General features: G+C 43.8%; 1 protein-coding gene across 3 annotated transcripts in view; it reads left to right on the top strand.

Moving 5' to 3' along the window:
* TMEM240 (transmembrane protein 240) overlaps positions 1 to 24,611 on the top strand; it is a 198,664-nt gene that overhangs the window by 118,339 nt on the left and 55,714 nt on the right. For all 3 annotated transcript variants that reach the window (XM_068240582.1, XM_068240583.1, XM_068240584.1), the window contains exon 3: positions 13,473 to 13,681. In XM_068240582.1, the coding sequence (XP_068096683.1) occupies positions 13,473 to 13,681 (209 nt within the window). The remainder of the gene's footprint in view (positions 1 to 13,472; positions 13,682 to 24,611) is intronic.

Genomic DNA, 24,611 nt, shown 5'->3' on the forward strand with positions numbered 1-24,611 from the left:
TGTGAGCCCTGGAGTGAGTTGTCTGTGCTTGTCCTTCCCCCCCCCCCGAGTGTTGTATGTGAGCCAGCCCTGAGCTCTAAAGTTTGGGGTGACCCATGCTTCACTCCTTTCTCATGTGGTGCCCCCAAGTTAATGCGTATGTAGCAGAACGCAATGGACGTTAAGGTAAGTGCCTTTTTCTAATATTGGGAGGTGGGTGCAGACGGCTCTCCCGGCGCTGGCCACGCTTGGGGGGGGGGGTCGCCTGCACCACCTAGCCTCCCCCTCCGGGGTGCCGCTGTGGTTCCAGGGCAGTGAGAGAGCCTGGGACCCGCGGTCCCCCCAGTTGTATAAAAAGGGGGCATTGGGAATCCTCCCTGTGGCGCTCCTGGATAGTGCTAATGTAGCATGAAGCAGTTTTGCATCGAAAATCCCATTTTCATTTTTGGCGAATTTTCACGAAAATCTTCAGAAATATTTGCGTTTTCGACCAGCATCGAAAATTCATTGTATGCAGATGCTTATGCCCTTATGCGGAAAAATGTCCACAATAATCCGCATGGAAATTCAGTCTATGCGGACGTTTATACGTAAAATGTCCGCAATAATGCGCAAGAAACTTCTCTGAATGCAGACGCTAATGCCCTTATGCGGAAAATGTCAGCAATAATACGCAAGTAACGTGAAAATGACTGGCATTAGGCGAAAATTAACGCGAAAAAATTAGATGGAAAATTTGCCTGTCAAAACGAAATTAGACGAAAATTCGGTAAAAATTTGTCGAAACAAATTTTTGCATTTTCGCTCATCACTGGCATATAGCAGGGCGACCGCTTTGCGGTATTGGTTTTTTGACCCTGCATAGTTTGGCACGCAAAAGCAAATTTGCATGAGTATTGCCTCATGAATAGCCAATTAGGCCAGATTTGCAAAGCCAGACTTGCTAGGGTAGGCCTCTTTACCACGGACAGTTTATAGGCAGTAAAATGCCTCTCAAACTCTCACAATTGCTTACTGCTGCCTGGTAACTGCTTGCTGCTGCCTGGTAACTGCTTGCTGCTGCCTGGTAACTGCTTGCTGCTGCCTGGTAACTGCTTGCTGCTGCCTGGTAACTGCTTGCTGCTGCCTGGTAACTGCTTGCTGCTGCCTGGTAACTGCTTGCTGCTGCCTGGTAACTGCTTGCTGCTGCCTGGTAACTGCTTGCTGCTGCCTGGTAACTGCTTGCTGAGCACACAGCTCAACAGTCCGTGGAAAAGAGGCCTTAAACTTGGTGATTGAGCACGCATACATTTTCTCATGCAAAGTACTTCTTCTTCTTGCTCGAAGGTTGAGGCACTTAGTCTATTATATATATAGATAAGGATACACAGAGTTGGTGCATTTTCGCCTGTCATGATAGAAGTCATGTCATCTCCATTACAAGTCACTGTGATGTCACCGAGGATTTCCTCTAAATCATCACAGAGCATTTTCTGCAGTGCTTTGTAGAGGGAGCAGCTTGCCTCCTATCAAGATGGAGCTGCACTCGAAGCGCCTATGTCCTTGTATTGCCCACTTCTGTAGAAGTCTGTTGCATAGCTCACAACTGTCCCTTTTTTGGAACGACAGCCCCTCTTTGGGAACCAAATCCCCTGTTCCTCTTTCTGCCTCACTTGTCCCGATGTACAGATGTATGTAAATACAGTATATGTATTTTTTTCTACTGAAAAATGTGTTGAATTTACTCCAAACTTTATTCCTTTTCTTTAAATTGATATATTTCTTAATTTCAAATGTTAATATGAAGAAAAAGTAGTGATGATAGAAAAAAAAACTGTGTGGTTTGAATTCTAAAATGACATCTTTTGCTTATGAATTTTTAGTGGTATGCGTGGCTAGGAGTGTGGGTGGGGGCATGATGAGAAGTGTGGCAGGGGTGTGTCTTTAACCACTTACTTACCTGCGGTCTCTGCCCCCTTAAGGACCAGAGACCGCTGGTACAATAATGAGGGAATACCAATAAATCGCTGTACATACCCGCTGCAACCGCTGTCCATGCCGCACGCTGGAATCCTCAGGACACCCACTCTGCTGTCTCTATGACTGCAGAGCCATGTGAGCCGGTCAGGAGCCGCTTTCATTGGCTCCTGGTCGTGTCTATCAATGTAAGCCTAGGGGAGGTGCTTACATTGATAGATACGGCCAGGAGCCAATGAAATCGGTTCCTGACCGGCTCACCTGGCTCTGCAGTCATAGAGACTGACAGGGCGAGTGAGCTGCGACAGGAGACGGCGGGGAGACATCGGCAGGAGCGATGAAAACGGCAGATGCACTCTGTGGAGGTGAATTGAAATGAACGTCATGGCAAAAGTTGGGAGGAATGTCTATTCCACCAGTGCATTACCTCATAACGCATGCCTTAACAGTGGCAGTGAAGCAATCGTTCAATGTATTGTATGTGCCACACCACATGGCATAACGTGAATAATGTGCGATGGGAATTTTACCCTCTGTTGTTCCTATTTTTATAGGGAACACAATGCAAGTCTTCACTGTGAGCGTAACAAAAAAGCATTACTTTAGGCTCGGCTCACACTGGTGCATTGCGGTGCATTGCATTGGACAGTATAATCACATTGTTAACCTAATGCAATTATATTGTAACACTATGTTTACATAAGTGCGTTAGCAGTGCGGTGTGATTTATCTGCGATGTACACAGTGTGGTACCACCAGGGCCAGTTCAAGACTTTTTGCTGCCTGAGACAAACTTGTGAGGATGCGCCCCCCCCCCCCCACCCCATTTGAAATGATCGCACAGCACCCGACAATTTACTCTGCTTCATTAAATGTTCTCACATGAGATGCAGCAGCTCAACACAATAGTACATTGGCTGGCTGTGAGTCTGTGACGGTATTGGTTTTTTGACCCTGCATAGTTTGGCACGCAAAAGCAAATTTGCATGAGTATTGCCTCATGAATAGCCAATTAGGCCAGATTTGCAAAGCCAGACTTGCTAGGGTAGGCCTCTTTACCACGGACAGTTTATAGGCAGTAAAATGCCTCTCAAACTCTCACAATTGCTTACTGCTGCCTGGTAACTGCTTGCTGCTGCCTGGTAACTGCTTGCTGCTGCCTGGTAACTGCTTGCTGCTGCCTGGTAACTGCTTGCTGCTGCCTGGTAACTGCTTACTGCTGCCTGGTAACTGCTTACTGCTGCCTGGTAACTGCTTACTGCTGCCTGGTAACTGCTTACTGCTGCCTGGTAACTGCTTGCTGAGCACACAGCTCAACAGTCCGTGGAAAAGAGGCCTTAAACTTGGTGATTGAGCACGCATACATTTTCTCATGCAAAGTACTTCTTCTTCTTGCTCGAAGGTTGAGGCACTTAGTCTATTATATATATAGATAAGGATACACAGAGTTGGTGCATTTTCGCCTGTCATGATAGAAGTCATGTCATCTCCATTACAAGTCACTGTGATGTCACCGAGGATTTCCTCTAAATCATCACAGAGCATTTTCTGCAGTGCTTTGTAGAGGGAGCAGCTTGCCTCCTATCAAGATGGAGCTGCACTCGAAGCGCCTATGTCCTTGTATTGCCCACTTCTGTAGAAGTCTGTTGCATAGCTCACAACTGTCCCTTTTTTGGAACGACAGCCCCTCTTTGGGAACCAAATCCTCCGTTCCTCTTTCTGCCTCACTTGTCCCGATGTACAGATGTATGTAAATACAGTATATGTATTTTTTTCTACTGAAAAATGTGTTGAATTTACTCCAAACTTTATTCCTTTTCTTTAAATTGATATATTTCTTAATTTCAAATGTTAATATGAAGAAAAAGTAGTGATGATAGAAAAAAAAACTGTGTGGTTTGAATTCTAAAATGACATCTTTTGCTTATGAATTTTTAGTGGTATGCGTGGCTAGGAGTGTGGGTGGGGGCATGATGAGAAGTGTGGCAGGGGTGTGTCTTTAACCACTTACTTACCTGCGGTCTCTGCCCCCTTAAGGACCAGAGACCGCTGGTACAATAATGAGGGAATACCAATAAATCGCTGTACATACCCGCTGCAACCGCTGTCCATGCCGCACGCTGGAATCCTCAGGACACCCACTCTGCTGTCTCTATGACTGCAGAGCCATGTGAGCCGGTCAGGAGCCGCTTTCATTGGCTCCTGGTCGTGTCTATCAATGTAAGCCTAGGGGAGGTGCTTACATTGATAGATACGGCCAGGAGCCAATGAAATCGGTTCCTGACCGGCTCACCTGGCTCTGCAGTCATAGAGACTGACAGGGCGAGTGAGCTGCGACAGGAGACGGCGGGGAGACATCGGCAGGAGCGATGAAAACGGCAGATGCACTCTGTGGAGGTGAATTGAAATGAACGTCATGGCAAAAGTTGGGAGGAATGTCTATTCCACCAGTGCATTACCTCATAACGCATGCCTTAACAGTGGCAGTGAAGCAATCGTTCAATGTATTGTATGTGCCACACCACATGGCATAACGTGAATAATGTGCGATGGGAATTTTACCCTCTGTTGTTCCTATTTTTATAGGGAACACAATGCAAGTCTTCACTGTGAGCGTAACAAAAAAGCATTACTTTAGGCTCGGCTCACACTGGTGCATTGCGGTGCATTGCATTGGACAGTATAATCACATTGTTAACCTAATGCAATTATATTGTAACACTATGTTTACATAAGTGCGTTAGCAGTGCGGTGTGATTTATCTGCGATGTACACAGTGTGGTACCACCAGGGCCAGTTCAAGACTTTTTGCTGCCTGAGACAAACTTGTGAGGATGCGCCCCCCCCCCCCCACCCCATTTGAAATGATCGCACAGCACCCGACAATTTACTCTGCTTCATTAAATGTTCTCACATGAGATGCAGCAGCTCAACACAATAGTACATTGGCTGGCTGTGAGTCTGTGACGGTATTGGTTTTTTGACCCTGCATAGTTTGGCACGCAAAAGCAAATTTGCATGAGTATTGCCTCATGAATAGCCAATTAGGCCAGATTTGCAAAGCCAGACTTGCTAGGGTAGGCCTCTTTACCACGGACAGTTTATAGGCAGTAAAATGCCTCTCAAACTCTCACAATTGCTTACTGCTGCCTGGTAACTGCTTGCTGCTGCCTGGTAACTGCTTGCTGCTGCCTGGTAACTGCTTGCTGCTGCCTGGTAACTGCTTGCTGCTGCCTGGTAACTGCTTACTGCTGCCTGGTAACTGCTTACTGCTGCCTGGTAACTGCTTACTGCTGCCTGGTAACTGCTTACTGCTGCCTGGTAACTGCTTGCTGAGCACACAGCTCAACAGTCCGTGGAAAAGAGGCCTTAAACTTGGTGATTGAGCACGCATACATTTTCTCATGCAAAGTACTTCTTCTTCTTGCTCGAAGGTTGAGGCACTTAGTCTATTATATATATAGATAAGGATACACAGAGTTGGTGCATTTTCGCCTGTCATGATAGAAGTCATGTCATCTCCATTACAAGTCACTGTGATGTCACCGAGGATTTCCTCTAAATCATCACAGAGCATTTTCTGCAGTGCTTTGTAGAGGGAGCAGCTTGCCTCCTATCAAGATGGAGCTGCACTCGAAGCGCCTATGTCCTTGTATTGCCCACTTCTGTAGAAGTCTGTTGCATAGCTCACAACTGTCCCTTTTTTGGAACGACAGCCCCTCTTTGGGAACCAAATCCTCCGTTCCTCTTTCTGCCTCACTTGTCCCGATGTACAGATGTATGTAAATACAGTATATGTATTTTTTTCTACTGAAAAATGTGTTGAATTTACTCCAAACTTTATTCCTTTTCTTTAAATTGATATATTTCTTAATTTCAAATGTTAATATGAAGAAAAAGTAGTGATGATAGAAAAAAAAACTGTGTGGTTTGAATTCTAAAATGACATCTTTTGCTTATGAATTTTTAGTGGTATGCGTGGCTAGGAGTGTGGGTGGGGGCATGATGAGAAGTGTGGCAGGGGTGTGTCTTTAACCACTTACTTACCTGCGGTCTCTGCCCCCTTAAGGACCAGAGACCGCTGGTACAATAATGAGGGAATACCAATAAATCGCTGTACATACCCGCTGCAACCGCTGTCCATGCCGCACGCTGGAATCCTCAGGACACCCACTCTGCTGTCTCTATGACTGCAGAGCCATGTGAGCCGGTCAGGAGCCGCTTTCATTGGCTCCTGGTCGTGTCTATCAATGTAAGCCTAGGGGAGGTGCTTACATTGATAGATACGGCCAGGAGCCAATGAAATCGGTTCCTGACCGGCTCACCTGGCTCTGCAGTCATAGAGACTGACAGGGCGAGTGAGCTGCGACAGGAGACGGCGGGGAGACATCGGCAGGAGCGATGAAAACGGCAGATGCACTCTGTGGAGGTGAATTGAAATGAACGTCATGGCAAAAGTTGGGAGGAATGTCTATTCCACCAGTGCATTACCTCATAACGCATGCCTTAACAGTGGCAGTGAAGCAATCGTTCAATGTATTGTATGTGCCACACCACATGGCATAACGTGAATAATGTGCAATGGGAAATTTACCCTCTGTTGTTCCTATTTTTATAGGGAACACAATGCAAGTCTTCACTGTGAGCGTAACAAAAAAGCATTACTTTAGGCTCGGCTCACACTGGTGCATTGCGGTGCATTGCATTGGACAGTATAATCACATTGTTAACCTAATGCAATTATATTGTAACACTATGTTTACATAAGTGCGTTAGCAGTGCGGTGTGATTTATCTGCGATGTACACAGTGTGGTACCACCAGGGCCAGTTCAAGACTTTTTGCTGCCTGAGACAAACTTGTGAGGATGCGCCCCCCCCCCCCCACCCCATTTGAAATGATCGCACAGCACCCGACAATTTACTCTGCTTCATTAAATGTTCTCACATGAGATGCAGCAGCTCAACACAATAGTACATTGGCTGGCTGTGAGTCTGTGACAAACAAACTGCTCCCTCCTCAGCCACTCCATTCCTCCTCAGTCAGGACAGTGGTGCCACCTGCTCCCTTCTGCTGTGCAAGTCAAATGAAACACTGCTACTCTCCTGCCTCCGCCTCCTCACTCACTGCCAGACTCCTCACACAGCACAACATGCTGCTTTTCCCCAATATGACCTCGTCTTGCTCTCCTGTCACTTCTCCTCCTACTCTGACTGCATGCTGTTAGGGTAAACACACAGTACAAACATGCTGCCCCTGTAATCTCTGCGCCTGATGCAAATGTTTTACCTTGCTTCATGAGAGAACTGACCCTGGGCAGGGTTCACACTTGACGTTCTTTCGATTCGTTTTTCCACACTTGACATTCTTTGGAGTCGTTTTTCCACATGCAAATTCACATAAAAACTTACAACCAATGTAAGTCAATGGGATCATTCACACTCAAATGTGAATTTTACATGTGGGAAAATAGCTTACATCATGCAGCATAATTTTGCACACTGTGCACAGTTCTCATTAGCAATCATTAGGGGTTGTGGCACAGTGTGAACAATGTAATCAAAACAATGTAATGAAAACTAAATGCGGTTAGTCAGTGGCGTAGCTAAGGAGCTATGAGCCTTGGTGCAAGTTTTACATTATGGCCCCCTAAGCACTCTATACATAACAATTGATACGGCGCACCAAAACCTGACAAATAGCACACCTTATCAAAGATATCACACCATATCAAAGTTAACGCGCCTTATCAGAGTAGCATAGCGAGAGCTTCAAACGTATGCCTGATAATTGGCAATGGCACTCATCCTGCCCTGAGGCCCTGCAGGTTCATAGCGCTCGCTATGCTACTCTGATAAGGCGTGTTACCTTTGATAAGGTGTGATATCTGAAAAAAACTGTAAAATAAAGTAAAGAAGTACGTTTTTACCAGAGTAAAATACACTATAAATGTATTTTTTTCCTACGCTCCTGTCTCTTACAAATAGGTTGAAACAGCAGGCGGATCTGGTTTTTAACTAGACAAGACAAGACAAGACAAATAACATTTATATTGCGCTTTTCTCCTTGCGGACTCAAAGCGCCAGAGCAGAGCAGCAGCCACTAGGGCGCGCTCTATTGGCAGTAGCAGTGTAAGGGAGACTTGCCAAAGGTCTCCTACTGAATTAGTGCTGACTTACTGAACAGGCAGAGCCGAGATTCGAACCCTGGTCTCCTGTGTCAGAGGCAGAGCCCTTAACCATTACACCATCAGCCAACTGCTCTCTCTCAACGGGAATTTTCAGGGTTTTCTTTATATTCGAAAGAACCTACTAAATGCTGATTGCTCAGCCCAACTGCTAAATCAGTGAACAAATGAGAAGGCAGCATGACTGGCATTGCATAGCTCCATTCCAGGGAGTGCTTTTGTAAAGAATACAGGAAATACGGAAAATCCTCCATGAGGAGTTGGACTAGTCCAACACATGCCAGATCTGTCAGATTTTTACTGCCTACTGTAAATGTAGGAGAAAAGTAATTTATAATGCATTTTACTCAGGGGGAAATACATCTTATAGGTATGTGCACTTTAGACCAGAAAGGCCACCAATAAAAATAGGCTTCATCACCACACAGCTTGTATTGGGGCTTATTTTACAAACAAAAGAAGAATGAAAAGCTGACTTAACTGGAGAGAAAACCAAACAGTAAAGACAAAGTAAAGACTCCAGTGAAGTAAACAGTAAAGAAGTGTAGACCACCTAAATTTAAACGAATGGGTGACACAACTTTGCATGTGTTCTAGCGTGATAAGAGAGAAGTGAAAATCATAAACAGGAGTAACTAAAGTAATAGAACCTAGAAGGAATGGGGAAGAGAAGGAAAGAGGAATGGGGGAGGGGGGGGGATCCTTCTTCTGGTAGGTCGGTCCACCCCTGGTGGAGGGGTGATATACCCCTTTCATTTCGATCTACCGATCTACACAGAGAGACTTCTTAATCCTGAGTGGGGACAGGTCTAATTTCCTCACCTGCCTACACAGTGGTTGTCTGGAGGTAACCCTGGTTTGTGAGTATCCTCCTTCTTACTCTTTAAGAGTCATCAATTACTTATTAAACTATATTGGGCTCTCAGTGTCCCCATTTTTGTAAAAACATAAAAGAGGCTGCCTTTAAAAAACTATAACAAAAAAAAACAATACCAGTTACCTGGCTGTCCTGCTGATTTTTCTGGCATCAGTAGTGTCTTAATCACCTATTTCCCCCCCTATTCCTTCAGATTGTACCCTCACAAGGGCAGGGCTCTCTCCCCCTTTTGTGTCTTGGAAATCATTATACATTTTATTCATCATGTTACTTTCATCACTGTCATTACCTATTCTGTATTTTGTATTGATTTAGTATTTTGTCACCAATTATGTATTTTGTATCTTGGTGTACACCATTGTCTGTATTATTATGTACCCCATGTTCGTTTCTTACTTTGTACAGCGCCACAGAATATGTTGGCGATTCATAAATGAATAATAATAATGATCACACACCTGAAACAAGCATGCTTTCTCAGGGTCTATGGCTAAAGGTATCAGAGGCAGAGGTGCAGCAGGCCAGCCAGGCAATTTGCATTGTTTAAAAGGAAAAGAAAAAACATCAGCCTACATATTCCTGTCTCCTTTTAAGCAATAAAATGCAGCATATGTGTTTTTGTATACTTTTTATGCTGATGCAGAACGTTCCAGACATCTAAACAATACACAAAATGCTGCATTTTTATTAAGAATTCTTAAAGGATTCATAACTGGAGGCATGTCAGTGGTGTGTCCTTTGCTTGAATAGTTTGGTACTTAACGTTGTCTCTCCTTTCCGTCCTAAAACATTTGGAAGTATGACTAATCTATACTCCACACTCCAATAATGTTCTCTCCCAACCCACATCTTCATTTTCATTATCTAATGCAGCCATTCAGATGCACTGAGATATTTGTGTACAAATCTTTAAATGAGGTAAACATGTACAGTAAATTCAATCTATTTACTGTAATTTTAGCTTTTCTCTATCATTGTAGAGCCCATATAAAGAAACAGCTTGTTTGTAAAAGTGGTAAAGGTAGATTTCTGGAATTTTCCACATGGCTGCCAATGCTTGCAATTTATTCTTTACCAATGAAAAGCAAAAGCTGTTTCCTTTTCCCTTTATCTTGTGAAGACTTAGGGCTCGTTTCCACTATTGCGGTGCAGAATCGCCTGGATTCCACCGCTGTTGAAATTCCATGAATTAGCATGCGGATGCGAATTTTTGCGCGTTTTTTGCCGCGAATTCGCATGCGAATTCGCATAGGTGAGGGTATATGCGAAATTAACCATGTCACTGCCTGTTTGAATTACATTGGTACCTATGCGAATTCGCATGAAAATTCGCATACCATAGCCGCATGCGAATTTCCTATTAAATACATTAGCGGCGATTCGCATGCATTCCACTCGCAGGCGAATTCGTTGGCTCTTTTGTGCGTTTTTTTACCGCTGAAAAAAACGCACCTCAACAACGCTACAGTGGAAACAGGCCCATCCACTTGCATTACATGTGCGAATCTGCATGCGTTGGACGCATGCAGATTCGCGATAGTGGAAACGAGCCCTTACTATTTTTCAGCAGAGACAATAGAGAAGGAATTGTCCTCTAGGTGGCGGAGTTCAACGCAATTTTACATTTTGCTGCTTTTACACATCTTCCATTTATTTTTACTGCACATTTTTGGAAATCCGTTTATATCCTCACATTCGTATTTCAAACCTCAACAAATTATTGTGAAAGGGTATTTTTTTGTGAAACTATGTGAAGGTGGGGGCAGCTTGTAGTACAGAGCAAAGAGTAAATTCCATTTTTTTATTAATGCGGACCTAAACTCAGAACATCCTCTCTGCTCTAAAAGATAAGCAACAACATAATAACCTTTAAACAAAAAACATGTATTTGTTACAGCTGATACAAATCCTAAACTAAATCTGCACTGTTTCTACTTCCTGATTCATGGAAGCTGACCTATTGTTAGCATCCTGTGCTTTCAAATGGGCTTATCTGCCACCTCTGCCATTGCCAGTCATGTGACACGGGGAGAGATCAAATAACAATTTGTGATTAGACATAAATGAGGGGGATTAGACAGGCTAAACTCTCTAAATACATACAGGGTGCATTTCTCTATGTTTTCCTTCTGTCCTGAGTTCCGGTCCACTTTAAGAGTATTTTACTGTATAGTGATTTTAGAATTATTTTGTTTATTAAATTATATTTGATGCTAAAAATAATGTATATGTATATTTCAGATTAAAATATTATTTATATCAGTTTGTGGTGATCTGCCTGCATTACCCATCTGCTAGAATTTTCTCCACAGAAGAGAGTGTGACTTTAATGTTTCAATAAAGAAGTCTCTAGGATTACGGAGGCAAAGTCCCCAGACTTGAGGGCTGAAATTCTAAATCTATTGTTCTCTGTAAAGATTTTTATGTTTACAGCGCCACTGCACAACATGGCCTTTTTTGTACTTTGAAAGCTTGCCAGTGAAGCAGGCGTGTGACAGTAATAGTTTGTCATTATAGATAATGAGCGTTTATTTGGTTGAATTAAAAGTCAAACTTTTTAAAATACTATTTTAGTTCCTCCAGCCCCATAAGCATAGGTGAGTCCCTCGCTGGCCTCCCGCAGTCTGCCGTTCAGCCGCGATCAGCCCTGGTAACTGGCTCCGTCGTGTCGGTCCGGGTGTACTGCGCATCCACGCTTGCGCAGAAGACCCAGACTGGACCCGACTGAGCCTATTAACCGGGCTGATTGCAGTAGAACGGCAGACCGCAGGAGGACGGCGAGGGACTCACCTATGCTTATAGGGCTGGAGGAAACCCCAGGTAAGTATCAAAACTTTAGGTAGCAACGTTTCTGGTACACTTTAAAGAAAAACATTTCTTTGTTACAGCTGATACAAATCCTGCAATAAATCTTGAGTGTGTCTTCATGGAAGCAGCTATATTGTTAACTTCCTGTGTTTATCAATCTGCTGCTCTGCCTTCGCAGTCAGCTGACACAACTGAGTGATCAAATTACAACTTGTGATTAGACACAGATGAGGGGGAATTAGACAGGCTAAACTCTCTAAATACATACAGGGTACATTTCTCTATGTTTTCCTTCTGTCCTGTGTAAGAGTTCAGGTCCATTTTTAGCAAATGAAGAATGGTCATGTCACCTCTCCATCTTCTATGGATTTATCCAAGCACTAATAGGTACATGTAGGTGGGACTGGTCACACCAGAGCCCTTTTCGTGCGTTTCAACGCAAAGGCAATTCTTTGCGTTAATCAAGGTAAAATGAAAGTCCATAGACTTTCATTTTACCTTTCAAACTGGACGCTGCGTTTCAGTGCGTTGCGGTTCGACACACCCGGGAGCGTCGATCCGCCGGGAGCCAACGTTTTCCGTCGGGTTCAATTAATAGCTAACGTCGCCGATTGTGTCACACCGCAGATTCCCAACGACATGCCGCAGGGGCATATAACGCATGCAGGAAACACCACCTGCACGCATTGATAGATGTGAAAGAGGCCTAAAGGACAACTGAAGTGAGAAGATTATCAGAGCTGGCGCTCCCATAGAGGCAAAGGGGTCAATTACCCGGGGCCCCGACCTCTGCAGGGGCCCCACACTGCCCTCCCTGTCAATGCTGCTCCCCGCGTCCCTGCAATTGTGCTTCCTGTAATTACCTATCTCAGCGGGCGGGCAGGAAGCGGCTGTACATACCGTGCACACTCTGAGGCTGGCACACTGTCTCCCGCCCACTCTATGAGTCAGAACGTGTTCACACATTACGCTCCGGGTCATCGAGAAGGAAGAAGACAGCGTGCCAGCCTCAGAGCAGAGTGCTCGGAAAACGTGCAGCTGCTTCCTGCCCGCCCACTTGCAGGGACCCGGGCACCAAACAGGTAACAGCCCGGGGGGGGGAGGGTATGACGTTTCAGGGAGGTGGCCCCACACTTAAGTTTGCCCCAGGGCCTTGGGGACCCTTAAACCGGCCCTGAAGATTATGGAGGCTGCTATATTTATTTCCTGTTAAACAATACCAGTTGCCTGGCAGCCCTGTTGGTCTATTTGGCTGCAGTAGTGTCTGAATAGCATCAGAATCAAGCATGCAGGTAATCTTGTCAGTTCTGACAATAATGTCAGAAACACCTTATCTGCTGCATGCTTGTTCAGAGTATATGGCTAAAAGTATTATAGGCAGAGGATCAGCAGGACTACCAGGCAACTGGTATTGTTTAAAGGGAAACAAATATGGCAGCCTCCATATCACTCTCAGTTCAGTTATCCTTTAAAAAAATTGTCCAGAGCTTGCCATTAAAATTTTGTGAGTATTGAACTTATAGAAGTCATAGACTATGAACTGATCAGCAAAAAAAAAAATCCGAAACATTTCTTATTTAGTTTGATTCTAGCTGCTTATTATAATTGTGTCTGTGTGTGTCCTTATTGACTTGCTTTTTTGCCTGTTCTATGCCAATTTCTGTAGGTACCATGTTCACTATGTCATCCCGTATGACGGAGACCAGTCAGTGGTGGACTCATCACAGAATTACTTTGTGACCGACAATGTAACTAAGCAGGAGATTGACCTGATGCTGGGACTGTTGTTGGGATTTTGTATAAGCTGGTTCTTGGTCTGGATGGACGGGGTTCTACATTATGCTGTCAGAGCATGGCGGACCAGTAGAAGATATGGTAAGTCCACAGCATATCAGTTATTACCTGCCATTCAAGATTGCTACCTTACATTCCATATGTATCTAAACTCTATATCATTTCCTGTAGGAAAGTAGATCCGGCTTGTATTTATATAATACATCGTGTGGAGGTACAGTATTGGTTGGGGTGGCCTACAGGTAGACAATTTCTCTGAATATATCCAAATGTGAGGCCATGGCATTTAGTATGTCTTCCTTTCAGCAAGAATCCTTGGCTGCTGACTTCAGTACAGGCTACAATGCAATGGGATGAAGTATTTAGGCATATTTATCACTCCCTCTATAGACCACCTCTACGACTCAAACTATTCTCCGATGATCAATAAACTTCATGGGCTCTGGCTCTGGAATGGCAACAGTACAAACACTCATGGGCAGAATGAATGTCCTAAACATGACTGCCCTACCTAAAATTCTTTATTTGTTTTGCTTCCTGCCCATTCGAGTTTTCCTTTACAATCTAAAGAAGCTTCAATTCCATTTTATCTCCTATATTTGGACAGGCAAGCAGCTAAGGATCAGTTACCAATACCTGGCCAGGGATAAGCCCAGGGGTGGCCTAGGCACTACTAAACTACTACAGTATTACTATGCTTCCAGGCTGGCCCTGCTAGCGCAGTGGTTTTATAGCCCTGATACTGCTAGATGGGTTGACCTGGGAGGTGGCTTTGATCTCCCCTTCCCAATTAGCTACCTCCTGTGGACTAAGAGCCCCGTTTTGGAGTTGGCCTCTCCTTTCTCAATAATAAACACATCTCTGTACATTTGGAAAGGCTTTGCCAGATGATTAGCCTTTCACAAGCTTGCCTCTCTAGGCGAGTAAGTCCTACTCAATGGGTATTTCCCCTCTGGTCGAGAGTTTAAAGCCTGGTGCCCCTGCCTAGCTCAAGGTAATGAAAATTTGTGAACTCCTCTGTGACAACAACCCCCTCTCCTGGGACCAGGCCAGGACTAATTTTGGTCTCCCATCCTCTCAGTTCTTTTGTTTCCTTCATTTGAGACACTTCTTGATCTCCGTATTAGACAAGGCATTGATTTCCAACCTCTCTCTATTATATTCAAGTTCCCTTCTAACATGCACATGGCCTAATCTCTGCTATGTGTTCTGAGGTTTGGTGATGCAAAATGGAACCGGCCACTCCCGCTATGTCCAAACAGAAAGACCAGACTATGTTAACCTCTGACCAGTGCTTTAGAGGATGTGGTCAGATTGCTGATCAGCTTCACTGCTGGTGGTTGTGCCCAGTGGCAAAGGATATTTGGGACTCCTGTTTCCAGTTAGTCTTAAATGATGTCTTCAGATTTCCAATACTACAACACACAGTATTTTACACTATTTAAATTCAATCATTTCCACAGTGTCCCTTTGTAAAACTACATGACTCTACCTGTTTACTTATGCAGTGGTAAAGGTTTGTTATTGATACCATTGAAATGCTAGTGGTTATCTTTTTTTTTGGGGGGGGGGGCTAGTTCTCTATTGGTGGATGTAATTAGCGGCGGATGCCAGATGCCCAGCAGATCTAAACCGTCCAAGCAAAAGAGTCAGCGTGGCATCTAATCAAAGTTCCGCCACAGTCAAAGTACCCGCCTACATCACGAAGCCACCCTGAGCTAGAGATAGATCACAGGGTCAGGAGCCAATTGTAAATTAGGTTTCTGGTTTTGGGTTACTGATTTGATGTTCCATGGGGCAATATTATTGAATAACAAATGGAAAGGAAGTCCGCTTAACCGAATGGTGTGAAAGTAGTATGAGCTATGACTAAGGAGCGAGTGTGTGCTCCGATACGCGTGAGCTGATATGTCTCTGTCCAGAACGATTTGCCGATAGAGATTGGACTTTCATACACCTTGGTAGAGTGAGCTTCCCTTCCATTTGTGTCTATCTGGTTCAGTTGTGCCTGGTCTTGCTCCCATTTGTGATATGGCAATGTGGTAAGCAGTGTTCCTTTTTCAATATGATGATATATTATTGAATGTTTCATATACCATGTTGTTGTATTGGTTACTAGGGTGTTGAGGTCCATTGGACTATGAAGCAGATTTGTAAAATCCATGTTGGCAGTTATCCTCTTAATCCTGTTAATTTATTCAGGGGATGGAATCTGATTGTTCCCTTAGGATGCTGCTTGATATAGGTTGATGTTCAATAGCAAACTGTATTATGTAATGGTCTGACCATAGTACTGGAGTGACCAGTTTGTTGCTAATGTCCATCCCTAGGTGGAACAGTAAGTCCAGGGTAGGTCCTCCTCTGTGGGTAGCAGATTTTACAGCTTGTGTGAAGCCTAGTCTGCCCATGAGGTTTATTAGTTGATTTCAGTCTCATTTAAGTAACCCTCTCTAGATGTTTTATGGATAATTGTAAGACAATAAATGTATTACCTCTCATTGACTGGCTTAGGAAAAAAACTTCATATGTGGAACAAACTTCCTCCACCCATGCAAGGGCCATTAGCCTTGTCTAAATTCTGGTTTAATTTATAGCTAGTCTCGTTCCATCAAAAGCTTTACTCAGTTTTATGTGAAATGTCAATCTTAGAAAACAAATTCTACAAAAACTATCAAGTCGGAGGGACATAGATATGCCAAATGTTTTTAAACACTACTAAGGATCTCAATTAGGTCAGTAAGCCAAATGGTTTGCTTCTTACACTGACCATAAAGTACAACTCTATTAAAGCAAAATAAGGGCTCTAAACTAATGCTTTACCGACTTGTCAATACTCCAATCTCTTCTAATGATATTTAACAAGCTAGATTTGTGTGGGAGAAAATATTTAAAGCTGCAGTTCAAGCTCATGATTTGAATGCAGATTGAATGGAATATATCATATCAGTGTGCAAGGTATAATGTTTTTTTGCATTGCACATAAGCCATTTTTTATGGTATGGCTGGCTAGTCTGCATTGTTGACTTCCTGTTCTGTCAGATGTAGCTTGGTTAGGCTGAATAGCAGTCTGTGTTCTTTGTAAAGGGTGCCTGAGACAAAAGGGTTGAAAAATTGCATGCATACCTGGAGCTTTCTTCAGCCCCCTCCACTGCCACTGTCTTCCATCTGCTGACCTCCTGGATGCTCCGGTACATGCCCCGTTATTTTTGGCCAGTTGGGCAGACTGCGCCACGGGCCGACTGGCTAAAGATAACAAGGCATCTACTGGACCATCCAGGAGGCGGAGGATGGTGATGAGGAAGTAATCTGCATGGAGGGGGCTAGAGGAAGCCTCAAGTATGTATAAAACTTTTTAACCCTTTGGTCTCAGGTACACTTTAAACTCCTTCCCTAAACCCTTTATCACCCACAGAATGAAGTAAGGGAAGAGCTGGCAGGGAGCACCAGCCAGTCTTTTCTGTGAACCCAGAGCTTACCCTGCCCACCTCCTTACTACAGGAGGAAGCGGATGGATGAGGTGGTGGGGTCATTTAATGGCTCTATGTGTATCATTTAATGGCTCTATGTGTAGAGGAAGAAACTCCCACACTGCTGGCAGCTCTATACTTTGTGCACCGATCTCTTTGTCAGTTAACTAACTTTTCCAAAGGGAATTTCTTTAGAACAGGGTCGTAACAAAAGGCCCCCTACCTCGAACCCCAACAGAGGCTAGGGGGGACCGCCTTTGCACAGCAGTAGTGGAAATGGAGCATTCTACATTACCTTCTTCCAGTGGAAGGACAGGTCCTCTTCACTCCTCTTCAGTGTACAAGCGCCTGCCAATCACCATGCGAATGTCTTTTAAAGTGGAAAGTAAATCTTTCTTCCTTAGTTAAAGAGGTTTGGGAGAAATATCTTGTCCCAAGTGTCAAGACCCTATACTGATTTCATTTTATGGGGTCATGACCTAACATTTTAGCATTTGTACAACAGATTGTTAAATCTAATTTGGAGAGCATAGGCAGATCTATCCCACTGGACCCCTTTGTTAGGTATTCTCAGCGAAGTCTCCGCATCTCATTATATGAAAACTCTTGTGCAGGAACTCCTGTTTCTGGACAGGAAAGCTATAACATTGAAACGTAGAAGGGGGAAGGCTCCCAAAAATATGTATCTCTTGGGGTATACGTTATGAAAACATAAAATAAAGTAAATTTGGTATCTTACCTTTCCAGCAATTAACAAGCTGACACATCATTGCATTCTAGTGGTTCTGGAGGTGTGGCTAGCTTACATGACCAACAAAGGATAATTTGCATATTCTGCAGTGATGTATCATGGGAGACATCAGACGCTCACTCCAACCTGAATTATTGCAAATACCTTCTGTTTTAAGAAGGCAACTTTTGTTTTGCTTAACATTTTAGTAAAAGGGCATTTTGGTCCTTTGTAGCCCCTTACACACTCCAATGAGTTTTGGTTCACCATGAGCTCGCTGGATAGTCTGTTTACTTTCCAGATGGCACAACCCAGAAAAACGAGGGTTTAGATCAGCTAAGGTTTATACAAGCGCCATTTTAAAAAGACTATGCATTTCATGGGTCTCTGCCCGCTTCCTCAGGTCAATAAAGTGCTTTTAGAAATTAAATTATGAGCGTGGGTGCTAAAAATAGAGGGGGCATGGTTTGTCCTTCGATACTGAACCATTTGGCTACTGGTCTCGTTTTTGTTACGCAGGCTACCGTGGTTCCCCCACAGTGACTGTTCCTACTTCTACATAGTATTGAAACGTATTGTATTGGACATAAGTAGTATAAAGTTCTGGATTACAGTAGTTAATTGCTTTCTTCCATATAAAAATGTAGCCTGAACACACAGGAACTACTGTGACAAGTACAACCTCGTAGGGAACCCATGGATAAATATTCCTGATAGTCTTATGTTATTTCTCATAACAATTCCGAGCTGCTCTTTTACTTCAGCCCTCTGGTTATCCCAGGTTTTCAACACTCATTTTCTCATTACTAACTTGTTGAAGGTCTCTGCTCTACTTTGTCCACAGAGCAATCAAGAATTATGTAGTGCCTGAAATTGGCCTACTTAGCTCTGGTGACATATTTATACACCTGTGAAATAGGCAGTATTGCGGGATTGTTTCTCCTTGGTTGTTACCTGCTGCTGTATTGAGTCAGTTAACTGATAACATTTGCAGTTTAATTTAATAAACTAGTGAGGTTTTGTTTTGTTTGCTTATGGACTTTAGACATCTAATTTGAATAACATATGCGTTATATAGACCTGCGTTCATTATGTTAAAGAAAACAATGCAGCAAGCCTGTCTTAGGCTGGCATTTTTTGTTTTCATGCTATGAAACGACCATGTTCCACACTGGTATGTACTTTCAATTATTATTATAGTTATTTTTTATTAATATAGCGTGACCAACATCTTCTGCTGTACATACAGTAGCACAAAACAAATGTCGGGAACATAGATACATGAGACATTCAAAACACTGTACAATCATGAAATCCAGCAATACAAGTGTTTGATGGAAAAAAAGCCATGGGGTACATACAAACTCATATTGTGTACCCATGATCTTAAAGGGGAACTGAAGAGAGAGGTATATGGAGGCTGTCATGTTTATTTCCTTTTAAGCAAAACCAGTTGCCTGGCAGCCCTGCTAATCCTCTGCCTCTAATACTTTTAGCCATAGCCCCTGAACAAGCATGCTGCAGATCAGGTGTTTCAGTGGTTCAGACTTATAAGTCTGATCTGGCAAGACTAGCTGCATGCTTGTTTCTGGTTTTAATCAGATACTACTGCACAGAAATAGACCAGCAGGGCTGCCAGGCAACTGGTATTGATTAAAAGGAAATAAACATGATAGCCTCCATATACCTCTCTCTTCAGTTCCCCTTTAACTCTAATCCTACTCCTGTATATTTAAAAGCAGCGTCTGCTTTGCAAATACATGTGCCAGGAACTGTCTGCGTAACCAAAATGAGAAACCAGCACAGCTATTCTCAGGAGGTGTAATAATCTGATTCATTTTATTTGAGGCTAGGCTATGGGCCTGATTCACAAAGCGGTGCTAACAGTTAGCACGCTGGTGAAAAGCCCTTTATCATGCCTAAGCTCAGTTTAGGCGTGATAAGTTTAGGTGTGATAAGTTTAGGTGTGATAAGTTTAAGCATGATAAGTTTAAGCACCAACTGGGTTAGCACCACAGTGCACAGCTGATCAAAAGTTTTACGCTAGCAAAGACTGGTGCACTTCGCATAGAGTTTAATGGCGCTGCTTTGCGTGTGGGACTTTGTAAGCGATCTAAACTTATCATGCCTAAACTTATCACACCTAAACTTATCATGCCTAAACTTATCACACCTAAACTGGCTTTTCACCAGCGTGGTGCAATGGTTATCATGCCTAAAGTCTCTAACTGGGTTAGCACCGCTTTGTGAATCGAGCCCTATGTGTTACAGGTCTGTCATAGGAAATTGGAAGCCATTATACAGGAGACGGAGTGACCAGTGCCATGATACAGACGCTGTTCTAGTGATCACTGTTAGTATTTTCTGTGCGGTCACCATTAGTATATAGGAGATTAAAGGACCAAGCCATTAGAACAACTTGTATGCAAAAAAATAAAAATCAAAGCCATAAGGAAGCATTCTTTAGATTGCCATTACTTACAACACATACTGTATTTGCACAGTGGTATGCTTTATAACAGGGGTCAGGAACCTTTTTGGCTGAGAGAGCCAAAAACATCACGTATTTTAACCTCCTGAGCGGTCTGGACGAGCTCAGCTCGTCCATCACCGCCGGAGGCTGCCGCTCAGGCCCTGCTGGGCCGATTTTTATCAAATAAAGTGCAGCACACGCAGCCAGCACTTTGCCAGCCGCGTGTGCTGCCTGATCGCCGCCGCTCTGCGGCGATTCGCCGCGAGCAGCGGCGAAAGAGGGCCCCCCTAGCCGCCTGAGCCCTGCGCAGCCGGAACAAAAAGTTCCGGCCAGCGCTAAGGGCTGGATCGGAGGCGGCTGACGTCAGGACGTCGGCTGACGTCGATGACGTCACTCCGCTCGTCGCTATGGCGACGATATAAGCAAAACAAGGAAGGCCGCTCATTGCGGCCTTCCTTGTTTATTCTGGGCGCCGGAGGCGATCGGAAGATCGCCTCCGGAGCGCCCTCTAGTGGGCTTTCATGCAGCCAACTTTCAGTTGGCTGCATGAAATAGTTTTTTTTTTATTTAAAAAAAACCCTCCCGCAGCCACCCTGGCGATTTAATCAGAACGCCAGGGTGGTTAAAATGTAGTTCCTTGAGAGCCATATAATATGTTTCAAACTGGGACAGTGCACATGCGCAGCAGAGGGCTCACGTCCCTGTTGCCATGGTGATGTGTATACAGTTGATCTGTCGGGCAGTGGAAGTGTCAGACACGTCTTCAGCTCCTCTTGGGTTTCAGCAACATCAGCAATTTCATCGAGAGCCAGACAGGAGAAATATCGACTAACAGCTTGTACAATTAGCTAGCTGACTTGGGGGTTGATTCACTTTGTAGGACGAGATCCCTGCACTTTGGCCCAATAGGCTGCCTGTCAAGTGACAGGCAGCCTATTGGTGCAATCAAAATGCAGGGATCTCGTCCTACAAAGTCACTGGACCTGACAATGTCCAGAGTGGGACAATTGGAGCAGCTGTTCATTTTGGGGGGAGCACAAGTAAGTTAGTAGTGCACGCTACTAGTGTGCCTACTTTGAAATTTTACTTGCGCTGCTTGAGCAGTGTAGCTTAGGGCCTGTTTCCACTAGAAGCGGTGCGATGTGGCTACATAGCCGCATCGCACCGCGTGTATGCTGAAACACATGCACGGCAATGGAAGAGTTTCCACTGCGTGCATGTTGTGCGGAGCGATCCGAGAATCTGCAGCATGCTGCATATTCTTGCACGGCCGCATCCGCCCGCAGCCGCCTCCCATCTCCTCCAATACACTTCCGCATCGGGAGATGCGGAAGTGATGCGGCCGGCGGCGGAAGTGATGCGATGCGGCTAGGTAACCGCATTCGCATCACTAAGAAGTGGAAACGGGCCCTTAGTGAATCAATCCTTACTGATTTGTCTGTGAGCCAGATGCAGCCATCAAAGGAGCCACATCTGGCTCCCGAGCCATAGGTTCCCTTCCCCTGCTCTATAACTACAGCTCACAGTTTTCTATGCATTATATTCTTTCATACTACTTTAAGTGACAACTGATTGAAGTATATGGCAGCTGTGTAGAATTTATGTGCCATGAGTACCCCTAGCTGCCTATCATGCACTCAGCATTAGGAGGAGGGAAAGCCACAAAGGAATAACTTGAGGGACAAGTTGTGACCCTAGAACCTTATGTTCTATAATGTTTCACTGTGGTACTGTAACATTATCCCTCAATTTGACATCATTCTAATTGTTGAAGCCTTCTGTTCACATGGGATTAACACTAAATCATGTGGCAAGATCTTAAGGTGGCCAGATCAATGTTTTGAATGATTTTGGGCTGAAATGAGTTGCAAGGACTGATCAGACACGCTGGAACATCTCAGTCGCAAGTGCTTGATTGGATGTCCCGACAGACCCCCACCCGACGGACCCCCACCCAGTCTCCCCGCAAAGAGCATCTGTACCTTATGGCACCAGACACTCACAGTAAAGGTGGACACGTCTATTACAGGGGGAGGCCAGGCATCACGCCGGTGGAGAGGTGAGGTTTTATGGAACCTGGCACCAGGAGGACATTTTTATACATGGGGGCGGCCAGGCAGGCAGATGCCATTTCTGATAAATATCATCTATCGGAAATCGGTCTGTGGTGTATGGGCAGACAACAGATCAGATTTGATCACATGGTCGATCTAACCATACATTGCCTGATGTGTGAGCACCTTTACAGTTCTGCTGCAGTACAACATACAGTTTGTAGAATCTGATCACATAGGATTATGTAGGGAAGGAGCAATCCATATAGTGTGATACATACTTTAAAGCAGCAGAGTCAGCCATACTATCCCAGGAAAAAAAAACATATAAATAGATAACTGCTTGTTCTACTTACATAACAGATGTATTGTACTGTCCACATTTTGATGTCAGTGGATTTTATATTGTGAATAAAGAGAATTCTGTTCTTGCCATTTTTCATCTTGATTCCCTCTAACTGAAGCCAATACTGATGTAATTTCCTCCCTTACTTTTTTACTGCCCTCAGCTAATCCCTCAGTCCGGAAACGCCCTCAGCCAATCAGTAAGGAGCAGGAATGTGGAAGGGGCGATGACAAGCTTCCTTCTCATTGGCAATGGCAAAAATTTAGCCAGGCTGACTGAGATACCATTTATTACAGCAGAAGCATTTCTGAATAGATTGGAGTTCTTGTAATGCAGGATAAGGTTGCATGCTGCATATGAAACACAGGGCAGTGGGTAAAGGAAATTGATTTTGTGGCTGACAATCCCTCTTTAAAGGGGTTATTTCATGAATGAGGGAAAAAAATAAAAAGTGGTTTATGCATAAACTATTAAAGATCCTTGTAAAATAGTGTAATTTTTTTTTTTTTAAATGAATGGTTTCATCAATATAACATGTATTGTAAATAGTGACGGATGATGGCTGGGGGGCAAATCCATTTGTTAGGGGTGTTTTTTTTTTTACTTTCTTTTCACAACCATAACTGCTGCCTACATAGTTTTCAGTGGTATAACCCACTTCTAGCAGGAATCGCTGTTATAACCCTAACAGCTGAGCTCAGCTGAGCTGCTGAATATGTGTTTACATTGTTGCTAGGCAACTAGACCCTGGTGCAGAGACTCGTTTGTGAAGAGTCATAAGCTGCAGGGAGAATCAGTCCCATCTACACCATATGATTCTTTGTCAGATTCGATTCAATTTGATTCGATTCATTGATATGATTTGATTCAATCTGACATGTCCGATTCATGATTCGATTCAATTGAATTGAATCATGAATCGGACATGTCAGATTAAATCGAATCATATCAATGAATCGAATCAAATTGAATCGAATCTGACAAAGAATCATATGGTGTAGATGGGACTGATTCTCCCAGCTGCTTATGACTCTTTTCACAAAAGGAGTCTCTGCACCTGGGGTCTGGTTGCCTAGCAACAATGTAAACACATATTCAGCCGCTCAGCGCAGCTCAGCTATTAGGGTTATAACGGAGATTCCTGCTAGAAGTGGGATATACCACTGAAAACTGTGTAGGCAGCAGTTATGGTTGTAAAAGAAAGTAAAAAAAACAAAAAACACCCCTAACAAATGGATTAGCCTCCCAGTCCTTCATATGTCACTATTTACAGTACATGTTATATTAATGAAACCATTCATTTCTTTTAAAAAAAACTTTTTACACTATTTTAGAAGGATGTTCAATAGTTTATGCATAAACCGCTTTTTATTTTTTTCCTCATTCGCGGAAGAACCCCTTTAAGACACTGTTCACCGACCTGGTGAAGCAGGTTGATTTCCGTGAAAAGTGTTGTCTTGTGTTTTTTCATCACTTACAGTAGGTCACTACTCACAGTAGGTAGTAGAAATCTGACAGAACTGACAGGTTTTGGCCTAGTCCATCTCCTCAAGGGGGATACTCAGGGTTTGGGTTATTTGCAAAACCACTTAGTGAATGGCAGTTGTTCCGTCCAACTGCCAAAAAAGTGTGCAGTGAGCAGGCAGGCTGGCTAGCATCTTTGTATAAATCCTTATTTAGCGAGTGTCTTTATAAAGTATAGAATCCCCCATGAAGAGATGGACTAGCCCAAAACCTGTCGGTAATGCCAGATTTTTACTACCTGCTGTAAGTGACAGCAACATAGGAGAAAAGTAATTTATGGCTCATTTTACTCTGGAAAAAAAATGTACTTATTTATATGTGTCTACATGTATTTCAAATGTTTTCGCGATAGTGGTCTTTTAACTAGGTTTCATCTCTTGAGATACTGTAAGTTCCTCTTACCTTTTATACTGTTTC

This window comes from Hyperolius riggenbachi, chromosome 6 (assembly GCF_040937935.1).
Source record: "Hyperolius riggenbachi isolate aHypRig1 chromosome 6, aHypRig1.pri, whole genome shotgun sequence".
Taxonomy (NCBI): domain Eukaryota; kingdom Metazoa; phylum Chordata; class Amphibia; order Anura; family Hyperoliidae; genus Hyperolius; species Hyperolius riggenbachi.